Source organism: Schistocerca cancellata, chromosome 12 (assembly GCF_023864275.1).
Source record: "Schistocerca cancellata isolate TAMUIC-IGC-003103 chromosome 12, iqSchCanc2.1, whole genome shotgun sequence".
NCBI lineage: Eukaryota > Metazoa > Arthropoda > Insecta > Orthoptera > Acrididae > Schistocerca > Schistocerca cancellata.
Genome location: NC_064637.1, coordinates 34,299,433 through 34,316,862, shown reverse-complemented (window position 1 = coordinate 34,316,862; position 17,430 = coordinate 34,299,433). Strand labels below are relative to the sequence as shown.

The 17,430-nt window shown below is 40.6% G+C and overlaps 1 protein-coding gene across 1 annotated transcript in view; it reads right to left on the bottom strand.

The window, feature by feature from the left end:
- Window positions 1-17,430, bottom strand: part of LOC126109800 (meiosis-specific nuclear structural protein 1-like) — a 106,554-nt gene that overhangs the window by 49,127 nt on the left and 39,997 nt on the right. Inside the window, exons 5-7 of the mRNA XM_049914858.1 lie at window positions 15,446-15,675; window positions 9,117-9,233; window positions 190-316 (exon numbers count right to left, since the gene is read on the bottom strand). Coding sequence (XP_049770815.1) covers window positions 190-316; window positions 9,117-9,233; window positions 15,446-15,675 — 474 coding nt within the window. The remainder of the gene's footprint in view (window positions 1-189; window positions 317-9,116; window positions 9,234-15,445; window positions 15,676-17,430) is intronic.

Sequence of the window (17,430 nt, the reverse complement as noted above, 5' to 3'; positions counted from 1 at the left end):
GGCCGAGAATTGAACCCTTGGCCCCATGATTGAGTCAGCAAAGCTGAACACAAGCTGCTGACTAGGACACTAGAAAGCTTGTCCCACTTATCTGTCTTGAAATTTTACACTGCTTTTTTTTGTCACCCATAGACTTGGTCATTAGGTTCCACAGCAGAACTAGCTACACTAGCTGCAATTAAAACTCACATCTTCCTCAAAGAGCTTGCGGGAAAGGCTCTCTTTCACCCTGGCCTTCTTCTCTTCTTTTTCTTTCAACTGTTGCATCCTTTCTTTTTCCCGCTCCTCTCTCTTCTGCAAGAACTCCACGAGCCTCCTGTAAATGACAGGAAAAATGTTACAGATGAGTCAGTAAGATGTTTACAACAGTTTTGCTGTGACAATATAATCTGATAATCAGCTAAAACTATCTATCTAAGACTTTTTTTCATTTATTTGTTTTCTCCATTTTGACAAACTGAAACAATGACAGACTTCAAAGTTAATGATGGTAATCACCAAATGTGAGTTATAATTTTTAGCAAGGTCAGCATAAACACCAGTTAATGAATACTACAACCATATAAAAAGGCAAAACTGGGCAGTTACTATAGGGTGCAAGATTAACAGACAAAAAAAAAAAAAAAATAGTTTCACTAGTTTACAGAATCTAAAACATAATGAAATGGGGAATCTCCACATAGTTTGATACCATTCGTAGAGTAAATAAATATGATTTTTCTTCCTTTAGAAATTTGGTTTCACATAGGAAGCCCCTAGCAGATATCAAAATTACTTCACAGGCAATGGAACCAAAATCTGTAATATTCAGATGGTCATTTGTGTTTTGCTGATTCCTATGGTTGTGAGGTAACGGGCGAGTTGCAGAGCCCTGGAGATATTGTAAGTTCAGAGTTGGCGGCCATCGCTTGGGCCGCTGGGCAAGCCGCGGCTCGTTAGCGACTGCACGATGCCGCACAATGGCCGGACCACGTGGTCCGTAGTGACACTGTGACGGTGAAGGAGACATGCCGGGAGTACCAAAGATGGCGGCCTTTGTGAAACCGTCATGGCAGACATTTCACAGTTCGTATAGAAATTAATAGTGGCCAGATGAATCATGATACCTCAAAAAGAAACATGTACATTACCATTATTTGCATGACAATTCTGATGGTGTAATCAGATTTTAAATATCTTTATTAGTTTAAAGTTTAGTATCTGACTGTAAATTATACAAGTAACATGCAGCAACTAATTTCAAAAATCTAAACAGTTCATTCTATTTCTTTGATCTACTTGTCTTTAGAAAGCTATTAGTGTAAATCTAAATTGTTATGAATTACAGGCATGTAACTTGAGTAGTACATGAGTTATTGGAGGTCAAAGTGGCCTATTACTACTAATCGCGCCAGGCCATAAGTACTCCCAGTTAAATGAAAAAACAGTAGCAGCATGCTTATAAATATATTTATTCATCTATGTTTTTGTTTATATCCGAGATATACTATTCATGAAGAAATTGGTTAAATATTTACTGTGTTTTAGAAAGCACAGAGACATTAGGCTACAGGCCTACCTTTTGTTTTATTCCTTTGATGTATGTTTATTTAATTTGTTTACGTATCGAATAATGTGTGTTAGAGCGTGTTTATGGTCCAGCCATATGAATATTTATTTAATTTCATGTTATTTAAATGTAACTCCAGTATTTTGTATGTGTTTAAATATGTTTGTGAGTGTACATGGGACTGAAGACACGGCACGAGCGCTCTAGCCAATCACAGTGCTCTTGAATGGGGAGACTGGATGGAAGCGAGTTCTGAGCAGTGCGGGATTGCTGGGGGAGTACGGGACAGGACACGGAAGGTGCTGGATGTAACGGCGCGACGGATGCTCGGTTGTGGCAAGAGACTTGGAGAGTGTGGAGCGGTTAGCATGTGGTCGTGGCAGATAGAAATACTTTGGAGTGCCAACTTGTGAACTTGTGAGATTTCTGTGGCTTCTACAGTGAAGACATAGTGTGCATTTAGAAGTGAATATCTCACGAGCTGTGTTGTTGTTCGTAACTAATTACGTGCTGTAGGAATCTATTGTTTCCCTGATATTCAACTTAAATTTTATTTAATTGCTGGACCATCGACACCAATAAGTGTTTTGTAGAAATATATAGCATTCTCAAAAGTACTTCTACTATTGTACTCATTATTTAAAGTCGTTAAGATAGTAAATATCTTGGGTAAAATATTCCGGAGGTAAAATAGTCCCCCATTTGGATCTCCGGGCGGGGACTACTCAAGAGGATGTCGTTATCAGGAGAAAGAAAACTGGCGTCCTACGGATCGGAGCGTGGAATGTCAGATCCCTTAATCGGGCAGGTAGGTTAGAAAATTTAAAAAGGGAAATCGATAGGTTAAAGTTAGATATAGTGGGAATTAGTGAAGTTCGGTGGCAGGAGGAACAAGACTTCTGGTCAGGTGACTACAGGGTTATAAACACAAAGTCAAATAGGGGCAATGCAGGAGTAGGTTTAATAATGAATAGGAAAATAGGAGTGCGGGTAAGCTACTACAAACAGCATAGTGAACGCATTATTGTGGCCAAGATAGACACAAAGCCCACGCCTACTACCGTAGTACAAGTTTATATGCCAACTAGCTCTGCAGATGACGAAGGAATTGAAGAAATGTATGATGATATAAAAGAAATTATTCAGATAGTGAAGGGAGACGAAAATTTAATAGTCATGGGTGACTGGAATTCGAGTGTAGGAAAAGGGAGACAAGGAAACGTAGTAGGTGAATATGGATTGGGGCTAAGAAATGAAAGAGGAAGCCGCCTGGTAGAATTTTGCACAGAGCACAACTTAATTATAGCTAACACTTGGTTTAAGAATCATGATAGAAGGTTGTATACATGGAAGAACCCTGGAGATACTAAAAGGTATCAGATAGATTATATAATGGTAAGACAGAGATTTAGGAACCAGGTTTTAAATTGTAAGACATTTCCAGGGGCAGATGTGGACTCTGACCACAATCTATTGGTTATGACCTGTAGATTAAAACTGAAGAAACTGCAAAAAGGAGGGAATTTAATAAGATGGGACCTGGATAAACTGAAAGAACCAGAGGTTGTACAGAGTTTCAGGGAGAGCATAAGGGAACAATTGACAGGAATGGGGGCAAGTAATACAGTAGAAGAAGAATGGGTAGCTTTGAGGGATGAAGCAGCAAAGGATCAAGTAGGTAAAAAGACGAGGGCTAGTAGAAATCCTTGGGAAACAGAAGAAATATTGAATTTAATTGATGAAAGGAGAAAATATCAAAATGCAGTTAATGAAGCAGGCAAAAAGGAATACAAACGTCTCAAAAATGAGATCGACAGGAAGTGCAAAATGGCTAAGCGGGGATGGCTAGAGGACAAATGCAAGGATGTAGAGGCTTATTTCACTAGGGGTAAGATAGATACTGCCTACAGGAAAATTAGAGAGACCTTTGGAGATAAGAGAACCACTTGTATGAACATCAAGAGCTCACATGGACACCCAGTTCTAAGCAAAGAAGGGAAAGCAGAAAGGTGGAAGGAGTATATAGAGGGTCTATACAAGGGCGATGTACTTGAGGACAATATTATGGAAATGGAAGAGGATGTAGATGAAGATGAAATGGGAGATACGATACTGCGTGAAGAGTTTGACAGAGCACTGAAAGACCTGAGTCGAAACAAGGCCCCCGGAGTAGACAACATTCCATTGGAACTACTGACGGCCTTGGGAGAGCCAGTCCTGACAAAACTCTACCATCTGGTGAGCAAGATGTATGAAACAGGCGAAATACCCTCAGACTTCAAGAAGAATATAATAATTCCAATCCCAAAGAAAGTAGGTGTTGACAGATGTGAAAATTACCGAACAATCAGTTTAATAAGTCACAGCTGCAAAGTACTAACACGAATTCTTTACAGACGAATGGAAAAACTAGTAGAAGCCGACCTCGGGGAAGATCAGTTTGGATTCTGTAGAAATACTGGAACACATGAGGCAATACTGACCTTACGACTTATCTTAGAAGAAAGATTAAGGAAAGGCAAACCTACATTTCTAGCATTTGTAGACTTAGAGAAAGCTTTTGACAATGTTGACTGGAATACTCTCTTTCAAATTTTAAAGGTGGCAGGGGTAAAATACAGGGAGCGAAAGGCTATTTACAATTTGTACAGAAACCAGATGGCAGTTATAAGAGTCGAGGGACATGAAAGGGAAGCAGTGGTTGGGAAGGGAGTAAGACAGGGTTGTAGCCTCTCCCCGATGTTATTCAATCTGTATATCGAGCAAGCAGTAAAGGAAACAAAAGAAAAATTGGGAGTAGGTGTTAAAATCCATGGAGAAGAAATAAAAACCTTGAGGTTTGCCGATGACATTGTAATTCTGTCAGAGACAGCAAAGGACCTGGAAGTGCAGTTGAACGGAATGGACAGTGTCTTGAAAGGAGGATATAAGATGAACATCAACAAAAGCAAAACGAGGATAATGGAATGTAGTCGAATTAAGTCGGGTGATGCTGAGGGAATTAGATTAGGAAATGAGACACTTAAAGTAGTAAAGGAGTTTTGCTATTTGGGGAGCAAAATAACTGATGATGTTCGAAGTAGAGAGGATATAAAATGTAGACTGGCAATGGCAAGGAAAGCGTTTCTGAAGAAGAGAAATTTGTTAACATCAAGTATAGATTTAAGTGTCAGGAAGTCATTTCTGAAAGTATTTGTATGGAGTGTAGCCATGTATGGAAGTGAAACATGGACGGTAAATAGTTTGGACAAGAAGAGAATAGAAGCTTTCGAAATGTGGTGCTACAGAAGAATGCTGAAGATTAGATAGGTAGATCACATAACTAATGAGGAAGTATTGAATAGGATTGGGGAGAAGAGAAGTTTGTGGCACAACTTGACCAGAAGAAGGGATCGGTTAGTAGGACATGTTCTGAGGCATCAAGGGATCACCAATTTAGTATTGGAGGGCAGCGTGGAGGGTAAAAATCGTAGGGGGAGACCAAGAGATGAATACGCTAAGCAGATTCAGAAGGATGTAGGTTGCAGTAGGTACTGGGAGATGAAGAAGCTTGCACAGGATAGAGTAGCATGGAGAGCTGCATCAAACCAGTCTCATGACTGAAGACCACAACAACAACAACAAGATAGTACCTGCAGATTTTATTTAGTTGCAATCTTTCATTTATAAATTTATATGTTACATTCATAATTCGCAATTGCTGAGTGATAGAAACCTTCGACCATTCGATTCATGTGTGTATTCTTATCGTATACTGTAGACTCAGCAGTTTTTGGCCTGTAATGCAGCATTGCCCCTAGGCAATGAAACCAGCCAAAACTTTTAATATTTCAACATTGAGTCGGAGGGTGCGTAGTTGGTGGCCACAACACCACATCATTAATTTGAAAGCCCGCATGGTGTGGTTAATTTTAATGGGGACTTTTTACTTCACACAAGAATTTGATATTTAAATTTCATAGAACTACTTACTAATAAACTTTAGTTACAAAATTGACTTACACTAGGTTAATGTGCTAAGTTACACGGTTGTAGAAATTCAATCGATTTTAAATAGTATCCAATAATCTGGAAGTTGCTTTAAATCTCATTGTTTATATATCAATGAAATACTGGATACCACTTAGTTTCTATTCCAAAAGGCAGGATCTGATAAATGAATACTAAAAACATGAATGAAATGCGTGTTGATTACATTATGTTATTAACTAAGTTAGTTAATTACGTGTTCCATGGATCATTTGAGCAATTCTTTTCTCAAAATGATGTAGAATGAGTCAGTTTACAGGATATGTATACATGATTAGTGTTAACATTAATGAGCACATTAACACAGCTACACTTAAAAACAAGGTTTTTTTTAAACTGGCTACCTGTTTTTAAGTAGAACTTCATCAATGGACTAGAAGGAGTTGTCCAAGAGAAATGATTTTAAATTAGATTTAAAACCTGTTTCGCCACCTGTCACACGTTTTATGTTATTGGGGAAATGAGCTCCTCTCTAAGCCCCTGACAGCTTTAACAATGGGTAGTACAGGTCATTTTCTCCTCTAGTGTTGTAGTTATGCACATCACTGTTCTTCTCAAATTGCGACGGATTAGTTAGGATGAATTTCATCAGTGAAAATATGCATTGTGACAGTGCACTTAAAATGCCTAGCTCCTCGAAGGGGTAACTACAGGATGTCTGTAGGTGAAAGCCATATATTATTCTTACTGCTTGCTTTTGTGCATTCAGTACAATGAGTTACCCCAGAACATTATTCTATAAAATGTTACCGAGTGAAAATACGCAAAATATGTCAGAAGGTTGATACATTTGTTTGCAAGACTAGCAATTATACAAAAAGCAAAAATAGCTGAACATAACTGTTTGAGAAGCTCTGTAATAGGCTATAATAGCATAAACTGTAGGAAACTGATTACCCACCCAGGCTTCGCATGTGTAGCACTAAGTATCCACAGCAGGATGACTCATCTGGCACAGCAGTAGCTTTGTTTGTGGGTCAGTGTACAGAGTTATAATTAAAATTCAGAGAACAATATTAGGTTGGTTGGTTGATTTGGGGGAGGGGACCAAAGAGCAAGGTCATCTGTCTCATCAGATTAGGGAAGGATGGGAAGGAAGTCAGCTGTGTCCCTTCAAAGCAACCATCCTGGCATTTGCTTGAAGCGATTTAGGAAAATCGTGGAAAACCTAAATCGGTATGGCCAGTGCAGGTTTGAACTGTCGTCCTTCCAAATGTGAGCCCAGTGTGATCAATTTGTGCCACTTCAATCTGTCAATATTAGGTAAGGGAATATCGTAACTTTTACATAACTCAAATGATGTAAACAACCCGCATCAGAAAAGATCTCAGGAGGGACGATTGTTAGCTGTTCCATATTTAATCACAGTTTGAAGTGAAATCTTGTGGGAATGACGGGAGCCGTGAGCTACTGCGTTACCCGGTCTGCCTGACTGTAGCACCAGTTCGGTGTGAGCTACGGCCACTTGCCAACGGCCCAACTGCAGTGCCAGTTTCGAGCAGTTCACCCAACTGCAAAAAAGTTTCGTGTAAGCTACAGCCAGCTGCGAAGAGCCCTCTGCCACGCAACATCGGCAAGATGAATGCTCTGCACGAATCATTCGTATGAAGCACCATATGCCATGCAACATCGGTACAAAGCAGCTTCCGCCATGCAACACTGATAGGAAGCACACTCTGCCACTCGACATTGGTACATTCTGTCACACACAACTGGTGCGGAAGACCCTCTGCCACCTGACACAGTACAAAGCACCCTCTGATGCAAAACATCATTATGAAGTATCTTCTGAAATGAAAGAAATGGTAAAAAGCACCTTCCACCATGCATAGAGACCACAAAATATAGCATCTATTTTATGTGAAATTTGCATCTCTCTTCGTCTTTTGTTTTTTTCCCAGAATGTGTGATTGTTCTGTTGAAAAAAGTAGCATTTTTGTGCCAATGAACTGAATGTGTTTCTCATTTAAGATGTTTCTGGACATTACTTTCCTTTTCCCACCCAATCTGACAATTACAAAGTCTTCAGAATATTAAGTTCAACGTTTTGTGAGCATTTAAAGCTGTGAGATCCATGCTTGACAGTGCTACAGATAGAACTGACAATGCACATAGCATAGAAGTAGAACCAAAAGTAACTCTATTTTAACATCAGGGAAAGAATTTCAGTGCAGTCAATAAATGTAACAGAATTTGTTTTCCTATTGCTAAGACGTAGACTGTGGACACCAATTTTATATAGTGGCAGATAACTGCGAGCATAAACAAACACAAAGTTAGACAACCATAGGCGAGGGAGAGGTGCAGGGAAACAAGCCCTTCCTCCCTATCACAGGGCAGCAGCCAACATCTGTATTCTGATCACTATGTAACTGGTACATAGCATGTTAAATTACAAATAATGTTTGCCACCCAGTGAACTGTAAAGGCTTGGTAAAAAAAAAAGCTTTGTGATACCTCTGACACCATTCTGTACAAGAACCAGGTGGCAGAAAATTAACAGTTTTGTATGAAGTATAATGCTTTCAGAAAATCATCCATCGGTGTGCTCATTACTGTGTGAGTGTCACTAACAGAGAGAGGTTACTGGAGGTCCTGTTTATTGTTTAGAAAAACATTTATTGTGAATAGTGAAATTTATCAAAACTATGAACTTTCAGAAATAGCTGAATATGGATGCTTAGAACATTAAATGGCTGAAACATTAAAAACCCAACATTTCTTCATCATACTAAAGAACTAATGCATCAGCACAACAGTCTCTTTAAAAAAAATAAAAAATGGATATAGGCATGGTCTACAACACAGTTTTAGGATGGAATGTAGAATGGCAGATGAGTACATAAATGGTTTTACACTACAGATTATTTTAAATTAGCTGGCTTTTTTTGCTATATGCTTCAGAAATTTTTTTCTGCCCCCAATATTTAACTCTGAACAAGTACACAGTGTACAGTCACAAATCTCCTATGAAAATCTTGTACAAAATCTGAACTTCACATATGGTACAGATCACTACATGCCTCTATGCATATCAAATATCTGTTCTTAATTCTAATTATTAGTAGAGTTATGTTTCTTCTTGAGACACGGAATAGTTCTGCATCCAGAAAACTTTCCAGCTCGAGAACCGACAGATACAATGCTTTGCCCAATGGAAGTGGCAACATTTGGGACCGACAATGGTAGGCTTCTACTGTAGTTTTGATAGAAGTGGTTCAGCCGGCTAGCTGTCATATAGCATCTAATTTAAACAGGATTATAGGCATCTCATTTATCTTTGAACTAACAGGTTTTTGACATGGACCTTCATACCATTTCCAACGGTGTAACAGGACCAGTGTGAATCTATGTCTAGGCTGTGGACTGAGAGAGAGAAGGGGAGTGTGGGGAACTTTCTTTCCCTCATTCACCTTCTCGCTTTTACCAAACTCTATAGTATGGAGGCCAACTGATGTAACAACAAAGAAAGTTATAAAAGAGATGCAGCAAATAATAGAGATGACAACTGCAGGCATCAACAGGTTTATAGACTCACCTATTTTCCATTTCAACTGATTCCATTTCCTTCTTCCTCCACTCGTCACGTGCCTTCTTGAAGTCATCCATTTCTTTCTTTGTTTTCTTCATCATTAGCATCTTCTGCTCAAACTCCCTGTAAAGACACAATGCTTCATTACAGATCTTTTCCTTGCAAAAGGTAAGGAACAAACAGTGCAAAATAGATACTGAAACACAGCAAGGGCAATTAACTTGTAACAGCATAAATTTAGTTTGTGCACCATCTGTGCTGTGTATCAGCTGTACACCGACTACATTATGCTTCCAGCACAACGTCTCTGCCCTGCTGGTTTGCTTACCCTTGGTCCACAGGTATTTCCCTTCTGAGACTACTTACTGATATCAGAAGGGCATTGCCCGTTGTGGATGCAATACCATTTATAAACTGACTGGAAATGGAGAAAAAAAGGTCCTAAAATGTGTGTCCGGAAATGGATAGCGTGTGTGCAATGACAACAAATCATCCCGAAACACAGTACACCGCTGCACTGCACCCACATCAAAACAGATGTTCAATGTGGCCTCCACTGGATTGCAGGTGATAGGTGTAGTAGTGGTTGTCAAACAGGATACACATAACTGTACCTCAGCTTACACCATGTTGGCATGCCACTTGTCTGGAGCCTGTACTAGAGGTTGTCTCAGTACCCTGTAGAAATAGATCCTCAAAATCTGGTGTTCGCACAGTCCACCACCTCCCTGCATATTCGTCTACCTGAAAGGACTCATTATCATACAAACATCCAGAAAAAGTTTTGAAATGTCACGTGAGGTGGCTGGTGTCTGTGAGGGCATTTGTTTTAGCATAGTCATGCTGCCTCTGGATCGATTCCATCTGCTTGGGCACACACTAACACCATCTCGGCTTGTTCCCAACATGAATACCAAACTGTTCTGTTGCATATATGAGGGTTGTCCAGAAAGTAAGTTCCGATTGGTCACGAAATGGAACCCAGTGAGAAAATCCGGTAAAGCTTTGCACAGATGTGTTGGACAGTGTCTCCAATATGCCCGTCAATTGTGTCACGTCACTCTTTTCAGTTTTTAGCGAACAGTGAGCACGTAAAGATGCGTAGGGAATAGCTTCTCCCACCAAGTATGAGGGCCTGGTTACGGATTTTGCTTGTGTCGTGCAGCCCACATAACACAACTGTCGAGCAGTTCCTTCTTCGTGCCAATTCTCGGCCGCACACTGCAGGGGCAGTGAAGACACTCCTGCAGCGTTTCTGATGAGAAGTGTCTGATCAACCACAATACAGTCCATAACTGGCTCGCCCTGAGACTCATCTCTGCTCACAAGAACTGCTGGCTACGAAGACAAAATTTTTCCGAAGGCAACGAGCTGCAGACCAGTGCAGATAACTGGCTGCCAGCACAGGCGGCTGCTTCCTCTGATGAGGATATTGGAAAGTTGATACAACACTACGACAACACTCGAAGTTGGAGCGGCGACTGTGTAGAGAAGTAAGTGGAAGGTGTACCTAACTGTTGCAAATAAAATGTTTCTGGTTTTCACTGTGGCTTCCATTCTGCGACCAATCGGAACTTACTTTCTGGACAACCCTCGTAGTATGCTGCATCAATTACACAGCCTGCAACACACAGGGAACACATGGCACGTGATCAGAGGACCTGTCATACGCCATCGCCACCTACTGTGACAATGATGCATTTTCAGACACATGTTCATAGCACCTTCTTTCCCCCATCTCCAGTCAGGAACTCATCCCTGCAGTTTGTCAGTTTTATTAATGTTCACCCTGTAAATATCATAGTTATATCTATGAGCATAGATGGCCCGTGGTAACTTAAGTGTGGATGCACACTACATGCAGGACACAGCCAAAAGCTGTGAGCAAAGGAGTTAATTGACAGTAGATGCAACTAGCATGTTTCAAGCTGAGAATTTGGGTCAGGTGGGAAGTGTGTCTGGTTCATTGAGGCAATTAAGGCTCCTGTAAAGTGGGATATCTGGGTTAAAGTCCCAGACCGGCATTACACAATTGCCGTTGATGTCTTTGTTTCTCTTCAAATCTAGGCTACAGATAGACCTCATTTATATGTATATAATATCCTGTATTTGTTCAAATTTTAATTTTGTATTTTGTTTGTTATCCTCAAGCAATACGCGGCAGACAAAGTTCAGCAGCAGGTATCCCTACATCACACTATGTGCAGTGCAGAGCTACTGGCACTATTCTGAGTGTCAAAGAGGACCTTAGACTGATATTCTACAAGAGTTACCAATAAAGATGCAAGACAACAAAGTCACTAAAAAATATGTTTAGAACTCTTGCTGTCTTTTTGGCTGGGTTCAAGCTCTTGTTCACCTGTACTCAACCTATAACAAATGTTGAGTTATTCATAGAAGGAGATCATTAATTGACTAGCTAAGAAACTGTGCCTGAGACTTCATATGCATGTAATTTATTATTGACTTATGAAGTTTCTTTGTATACAAAGTTTTTAGTAGTATGCTTGGGGATATGAACAAAGAGCTCATTTGCTTCACTAACATGGGAGACAGCCACACAGAGCTGACCCTGTGAAAAGCAACTGACTCTAAGCATCTGGCCTTGTGCTTTGTTTATGGTCACTGCATAACATAACCCACATACACGTTTAAAGCTAAATGGTATATTGTTAGGAATAAGTGGGATTAGGGGTATAAAAACTTGCTTGCACATGTGATTTCCCATAAATATTTCCACTTCTATTATGTTACTCTGGAAAGAAGTACCTTTAAGTCTCTGTAAGTGAAGGATTCTGAGGAGTGAGATAATGCATGATGCTTTCGATCAGAGTTACACTGATCTTCGCTTTTGGAAGCAGTTTCCTCACAGTTAGGGAAAGCCTGATATCCTCACACCATAGCAAGTCTCAGATCACAATCTCCACTGGATTCTTTAAGTCCTCAGTCTTTCAGCTAATCTGGTGTATTCAATGACACGACCGCTTTCTATGCAGTTTTATTCATAAACTAAACTAAATAACATCTAATAAGTAGGCACCAAAATGAAAAATCAAACTTAATAAATTTGTTTTTCCTAGCAAAGAATATAAATAAATCCTGCCACAAGAAGCAAAGCAATGTCATTAAGTTTTAGATACATAAAGCAAAATCAGTAAATCTATATATCCTAGCTAAGTAAAAACACTGTTAATTTCAATTCTAGGAGATAAGTCTGCAGTGCTTAATTCTGTCATTCATGCAGACTTCCAAAAATACATCTATCATTGGGTTAAAAAATATTAACAACACCATCCATTGGTTCTTTGGTATTATAATAAACTAACAGTGTCATCTACTGGTTCTTTGCTAAACTACCAAGCTCAGCAGACAATTTTAGATAAAATTTTAAATTACAATATCTCTTTTCTCCATGTTCCAATTTTGATGAAATAAAGCCCATACATTGTCCCAAACTACTCAAGTTACCTCATAACCTCATGAAAATTCGTCCAATAGTTTTGGAGATTAGCACGTTCAGACAGAGCGACATGATGAGTTTACAATTTTATTAGTAATATAGATTTTGATAGAACTTGTATAAAAAATTTATTACACAACGCCCTCTCATGTTTACTGTAAAATTGCTACAAAACATTCAACAGCCTAGATCACATAAAATATTTCTTTATTTAAGACAACCCATTTCAACAGACTTTTTTGTCATCTCCAGGTCTTAAAAATCTTTTTGTTGTGAAACGTGTTCATTTTCCATTGAAACTCACATCAAGTTCAAGTGAATAAAAATTGGCGCATTATAAATGGTTTGTCATAACGGAAATATTTAAAAACATAAAGCTCCTTGTGCGAAAGGCCATGTCCGTATACAGGGTGGAGAAAAATAGTGTCACAAAATTTTAACCTGGATAGCTGATGTCAGCTAACCAAAATTACTAATGTTGTGTAGGTCCACAACGCACCATTTTTAAACTGCAGAAACTTGACACCACGCACTCCGATTGGCGGTGGGACTGCCCAGTTGCCATTTGTCAGTTGACGGGTAGCGCTACGGTTGTCAGTTCACACATACAAAAGTCCCTCACTGCCCCAACATGACACACACATACACGTGTCAAATAGGTCTTGCTGTTAGTCTCCACCTCAAGTCAGAGTCATTCACACATAAGCTTCGCTTTGGAGCACACACACGTCACCTGCGATTTAGTCATACAGTAACCGTGGCGGCACAGTGTTCGTTCGAAGAACAATGAGCTACGGTTTTGTTTATGGACTAGCCAACAGTAATGTGCACAAAGTTCGACAGTTGTACGAGGAACGGTACCCAGCAAGACGCCACCCACACCCGCTAACGTTTACAGCAATTCACCGGCGACTTGGCAAAACAGGCTCATTAGCACGATATCGTGGTAATGCTGGAAGACCTCGAACACAAAGGGACGCTGCATCTGAAGAGACTGTTTACGAGTGCTTTGAGGAAGCACCTACCACAAATACTCGAGAAGTTGGACACAACATGAGGTCACTCATCCATTATTCTGGGAGGTTTTGAGGGATGGTGGCCAGCATCCATATAGTTTCCACCCTGTGAGCTAAATCCAGTGGCGGACTATGAACACAGGCTAAGGTTTTGCCGGTGGTTTCTGCAACATGTTGCACTAGATCACGACTACCCTGTGCCACTGTGTTGTTTACCAACGAGTGCACCTTCCGTCAGGGTAGCCTTTACAACACTTGAAAGGTTCATTACTGGGCAAGGGGAAATTCTCACATCACGTACGTCCGTGGACACCAGGAATGATTTTTGCTCAACATTGGGGCAGGCATTGTGAGTGACCATCTGATTGGGCCTGTCTGTCCACTTCTTGACTTACTGGGGCAAATTACCTTCGCTTTTTGCAAGAAACTCTACCTGGCCTACTGGAAGATGTTCCCTCGGACATACGGCTACGCATATGGTTGCAGCACACTGCGGTGCCTACACGTAACAGTCGTGCTGTGCGCAGATATTTAAATGAACTCTTTGACGGCAGGGTAATTGGCAGAGGTTTTCGTCACGGACCCCGTGATCACCGTACCTCACGCCACCGAACTTTTTCCTGGTGGGATTCTTCAAGGTCATAGCTCACCCACCCAAACACGTACCACCTAGCAACGAAGAGGAATTAATGGACTGCATTCAACGTGCCACCAATCACATCAGGGCAATGCTAGGAATCTTTGAAAGAGTTCGGCAAAACACCGTTCGACATTGTGTCGCGTCAGAGGGACACCAGTTCGAGCACCTGCTTTAAGTAAACTATGTTCTAGCAACCAAAATGGCCCTTTCTGGGGCCAACACAATTTGTAAAAGACTTTCTGTACACAAACGAACAGCTGTTGATGGGTTTGTTCCCACTACATCTTATCATGAATATACAATGGGTGTGTCGGGACCCTGGCAGATGTGCCCCCAGGCCCCCAGAGTGGAAGGCTGGCACGCTACCACCGAGCGTGCAGGACGCCTCGGATACATCGCGATCTCCGCCAGGCAAAGCATTTGTGGTCACGCATTGTACAGAGTATACGGCAACAGGGCAATCCCGCGGCCAATCGGAGCACACGGTGCAAAGTTTCCGTAGTTTAAAAATTGTGCGTTGTCAACCTACACGACATTAGTAATTTTGATTCCTACAGGGTTAAAATTTCGTGATACAATTTTGCAAAAGGTCTTTGTGTTTTTAAATATTTTAGTTACGACAAACCTTTTGTAATGTGCTGATTTTTGTTCACTCGACAACTTGGCACGAGGTTTGATGTAAAATAAAGATGTTTCACAACGGAAGGATGGTGGGCCAATCACCCACCCTTCTTAAATAACCTGATTACTGAAACCGAGATGACAATACAAAACCGGATGGACGAACTGGTAACAACAACAAAAGAGTTTTTAAGATGTGATGATTACAGCTAAGCCTGTCAAAACTGATTTTCTTAACTAAAGAAATATTTTACTCATTCTAGGCCATTTAATGTTGTTTAGCAAGTAAAACAGATGGCTCCTTTAGTACTCTCAAACTGAAAAAGTTCAATACTGTAAAATTCGTACAGTATACATTCTTAGTAGAGTTAATCAACATATTGCTTCCCATTACAAATGTTACACGAAATATTTGTGTTCACACTGAAGAGTATCAGTATCGACAGTCTGTTCTTCTTGTGCTCGCTTTGTAACTGGAATGGGAAGGGGGGAGTGACAGTGGTACACCACGTATCCTGCTCCACACACCACAGGGTGACCTGCAGAGCACAGACACACGAATTGCCAATGTGGACACCTGCTTCGGCGCACACCTCACCTCGTGTCCTCGTCGTGGATCCTGCGAACAGCCTCGTCGATCATCTGCTTCTCCTGCAGGAACTCTATGAAGGCGGCCTCTCGCCGGTTGTACGCCTCTATCATCTGGTCCTGCAGCTGGTGGCGGTACTCTATCTGCCGCTTTGCCTCCTCCTCCTGCTTCTTAAGTTCCATCTCCTCGTCTTGCCGCTTCATCCGTTGGAGAGCCTCTCGCTCTTCGTTCGCGTACATCTGCGGAAATTCCGATACGCCGGACAAATTATTGGATTGCTATCTAGCCTACGAGCACCGAGCACAGAGGCAAATCACTCACGTAGGGGAAGAAAAGCTATTGGGAATTCAGAAACTATTCATTCGTCGATTCACTCGATATGTTCTAACGATTCCACCGAGAAAGGGAACCTTCGCTGGTATGGAATGAGTCGATATATTTGTTAACAAAAGACAAGCAAATCAGTGAAACTTAAAATATTTACTCCAGTCTTTTTGCAAATTATCTGCATATCTAGATTCAGAGTGTGAGAAGTTCTGTTAGTGACATGGCACGTAGAGGGTTTGTTGTCAACCTGCATGACAAGAAGTAATTTACTATGAACATCCCTCAGTTTTTGCAGATATACGAGGCTTGTTCCAAAACTAAGATCCATTTTGTCATAGAAAAAAAGATAAGCTGATGACAAAATATTTATTGGCAGTAATATTTTACTACATATCTACTTTGCTTTTCCACACAAACGCCGTTCGCATCTCTACACTTTCTGTATTGTTGCACAAGCTTCTTTAAACCCTGTGCATAGAAGTCTGCCACCTGGGAATTGAAACAATTGGTGACACCAGTCTTGAGGTTATCGTTGTTTTGAAATGGTTTTCCACCCAGGCAATTTTTCAAATGCAATAAGATGAAATAGTCTCTTGGTGCAAGGTTGGGACTGTACAGAGGGTGCTAAAAAAGTTCCCAACAAGCATCTTGAATTTTCTCCTCAGTTTTGGCAGCAATGTGAGGGCATGCATTGTCACGAGGAAGGATTATGCCAGACGACAGTTTCCCACAGTGTCGAATTTGGATAGCATGTCTCACTTTGGCTAGCACTTACAGTGTATGTCAACTATAATTGTTGAGCACGGTTCATCAAATCAGTCAAACAGATGTCCTTCTCATCTGCAAAAATGGTAGCCTTCATGTTTTGATTTGAGAAGGAAGACTGCTCAAACATTTTTGGTTTGGTACCACTGCATTGACTGTTGTTTTTTTCTGTGTTGGTGTATGATATCCACATTGCACAACCTGTAACAATGTGGGAAAACAAATCATCTCCATCTCGTCCATAGCACAACAAAAACTGTCATGCATTACGCATTCTTTTCTCTTTGTGCTGATCAGCGAGCATTTTTGGAACCCACCTCGGGCACAGTTTGTGGTATTCAAGCTGTTCAGTGACAATCCTGTAACCTGAGGTTAGAGCAAAAATTTTTTTTTAACTTGTTTTTCACACATTACTTCAGGTCCATATGCTAAGTGTAACTCATGACAGATTTCAGCAGCCGAAGATCATATTGCCAGTAGAAATCTGATCACATTGTGCACTTCACAACAGGGAAGATCTACGATTGTCTCAGCCATTGCGAGCTGCTCTCACCAACTAGCAAACAACCAATGAATCAAATCAACAGTGCAGCAGTTTCCTACATCTACATGACTACTCCGCAATTCACATTTAAGTGCTTGCAGAGGGTTCATCAAACCACAATCATATTATCTCTCTACCATTCCACTCCCAAACAGCGTGCGGGAAAAACGAACACCTAAACCTTCCTGTTCAAGCTCTGACTTCTCTTATTTTATTTTGATGATCATTTCTACCTATGTAGGTTGGGCTCAACAAAATATTTTTGCATTCGGAAGAGAAAGTTGGTGACTGAAATTTCGTAAATAGATCTCGCCACGACGAAAAACGTCTTTGCTTTAATGACTTCCATCCCAACTCA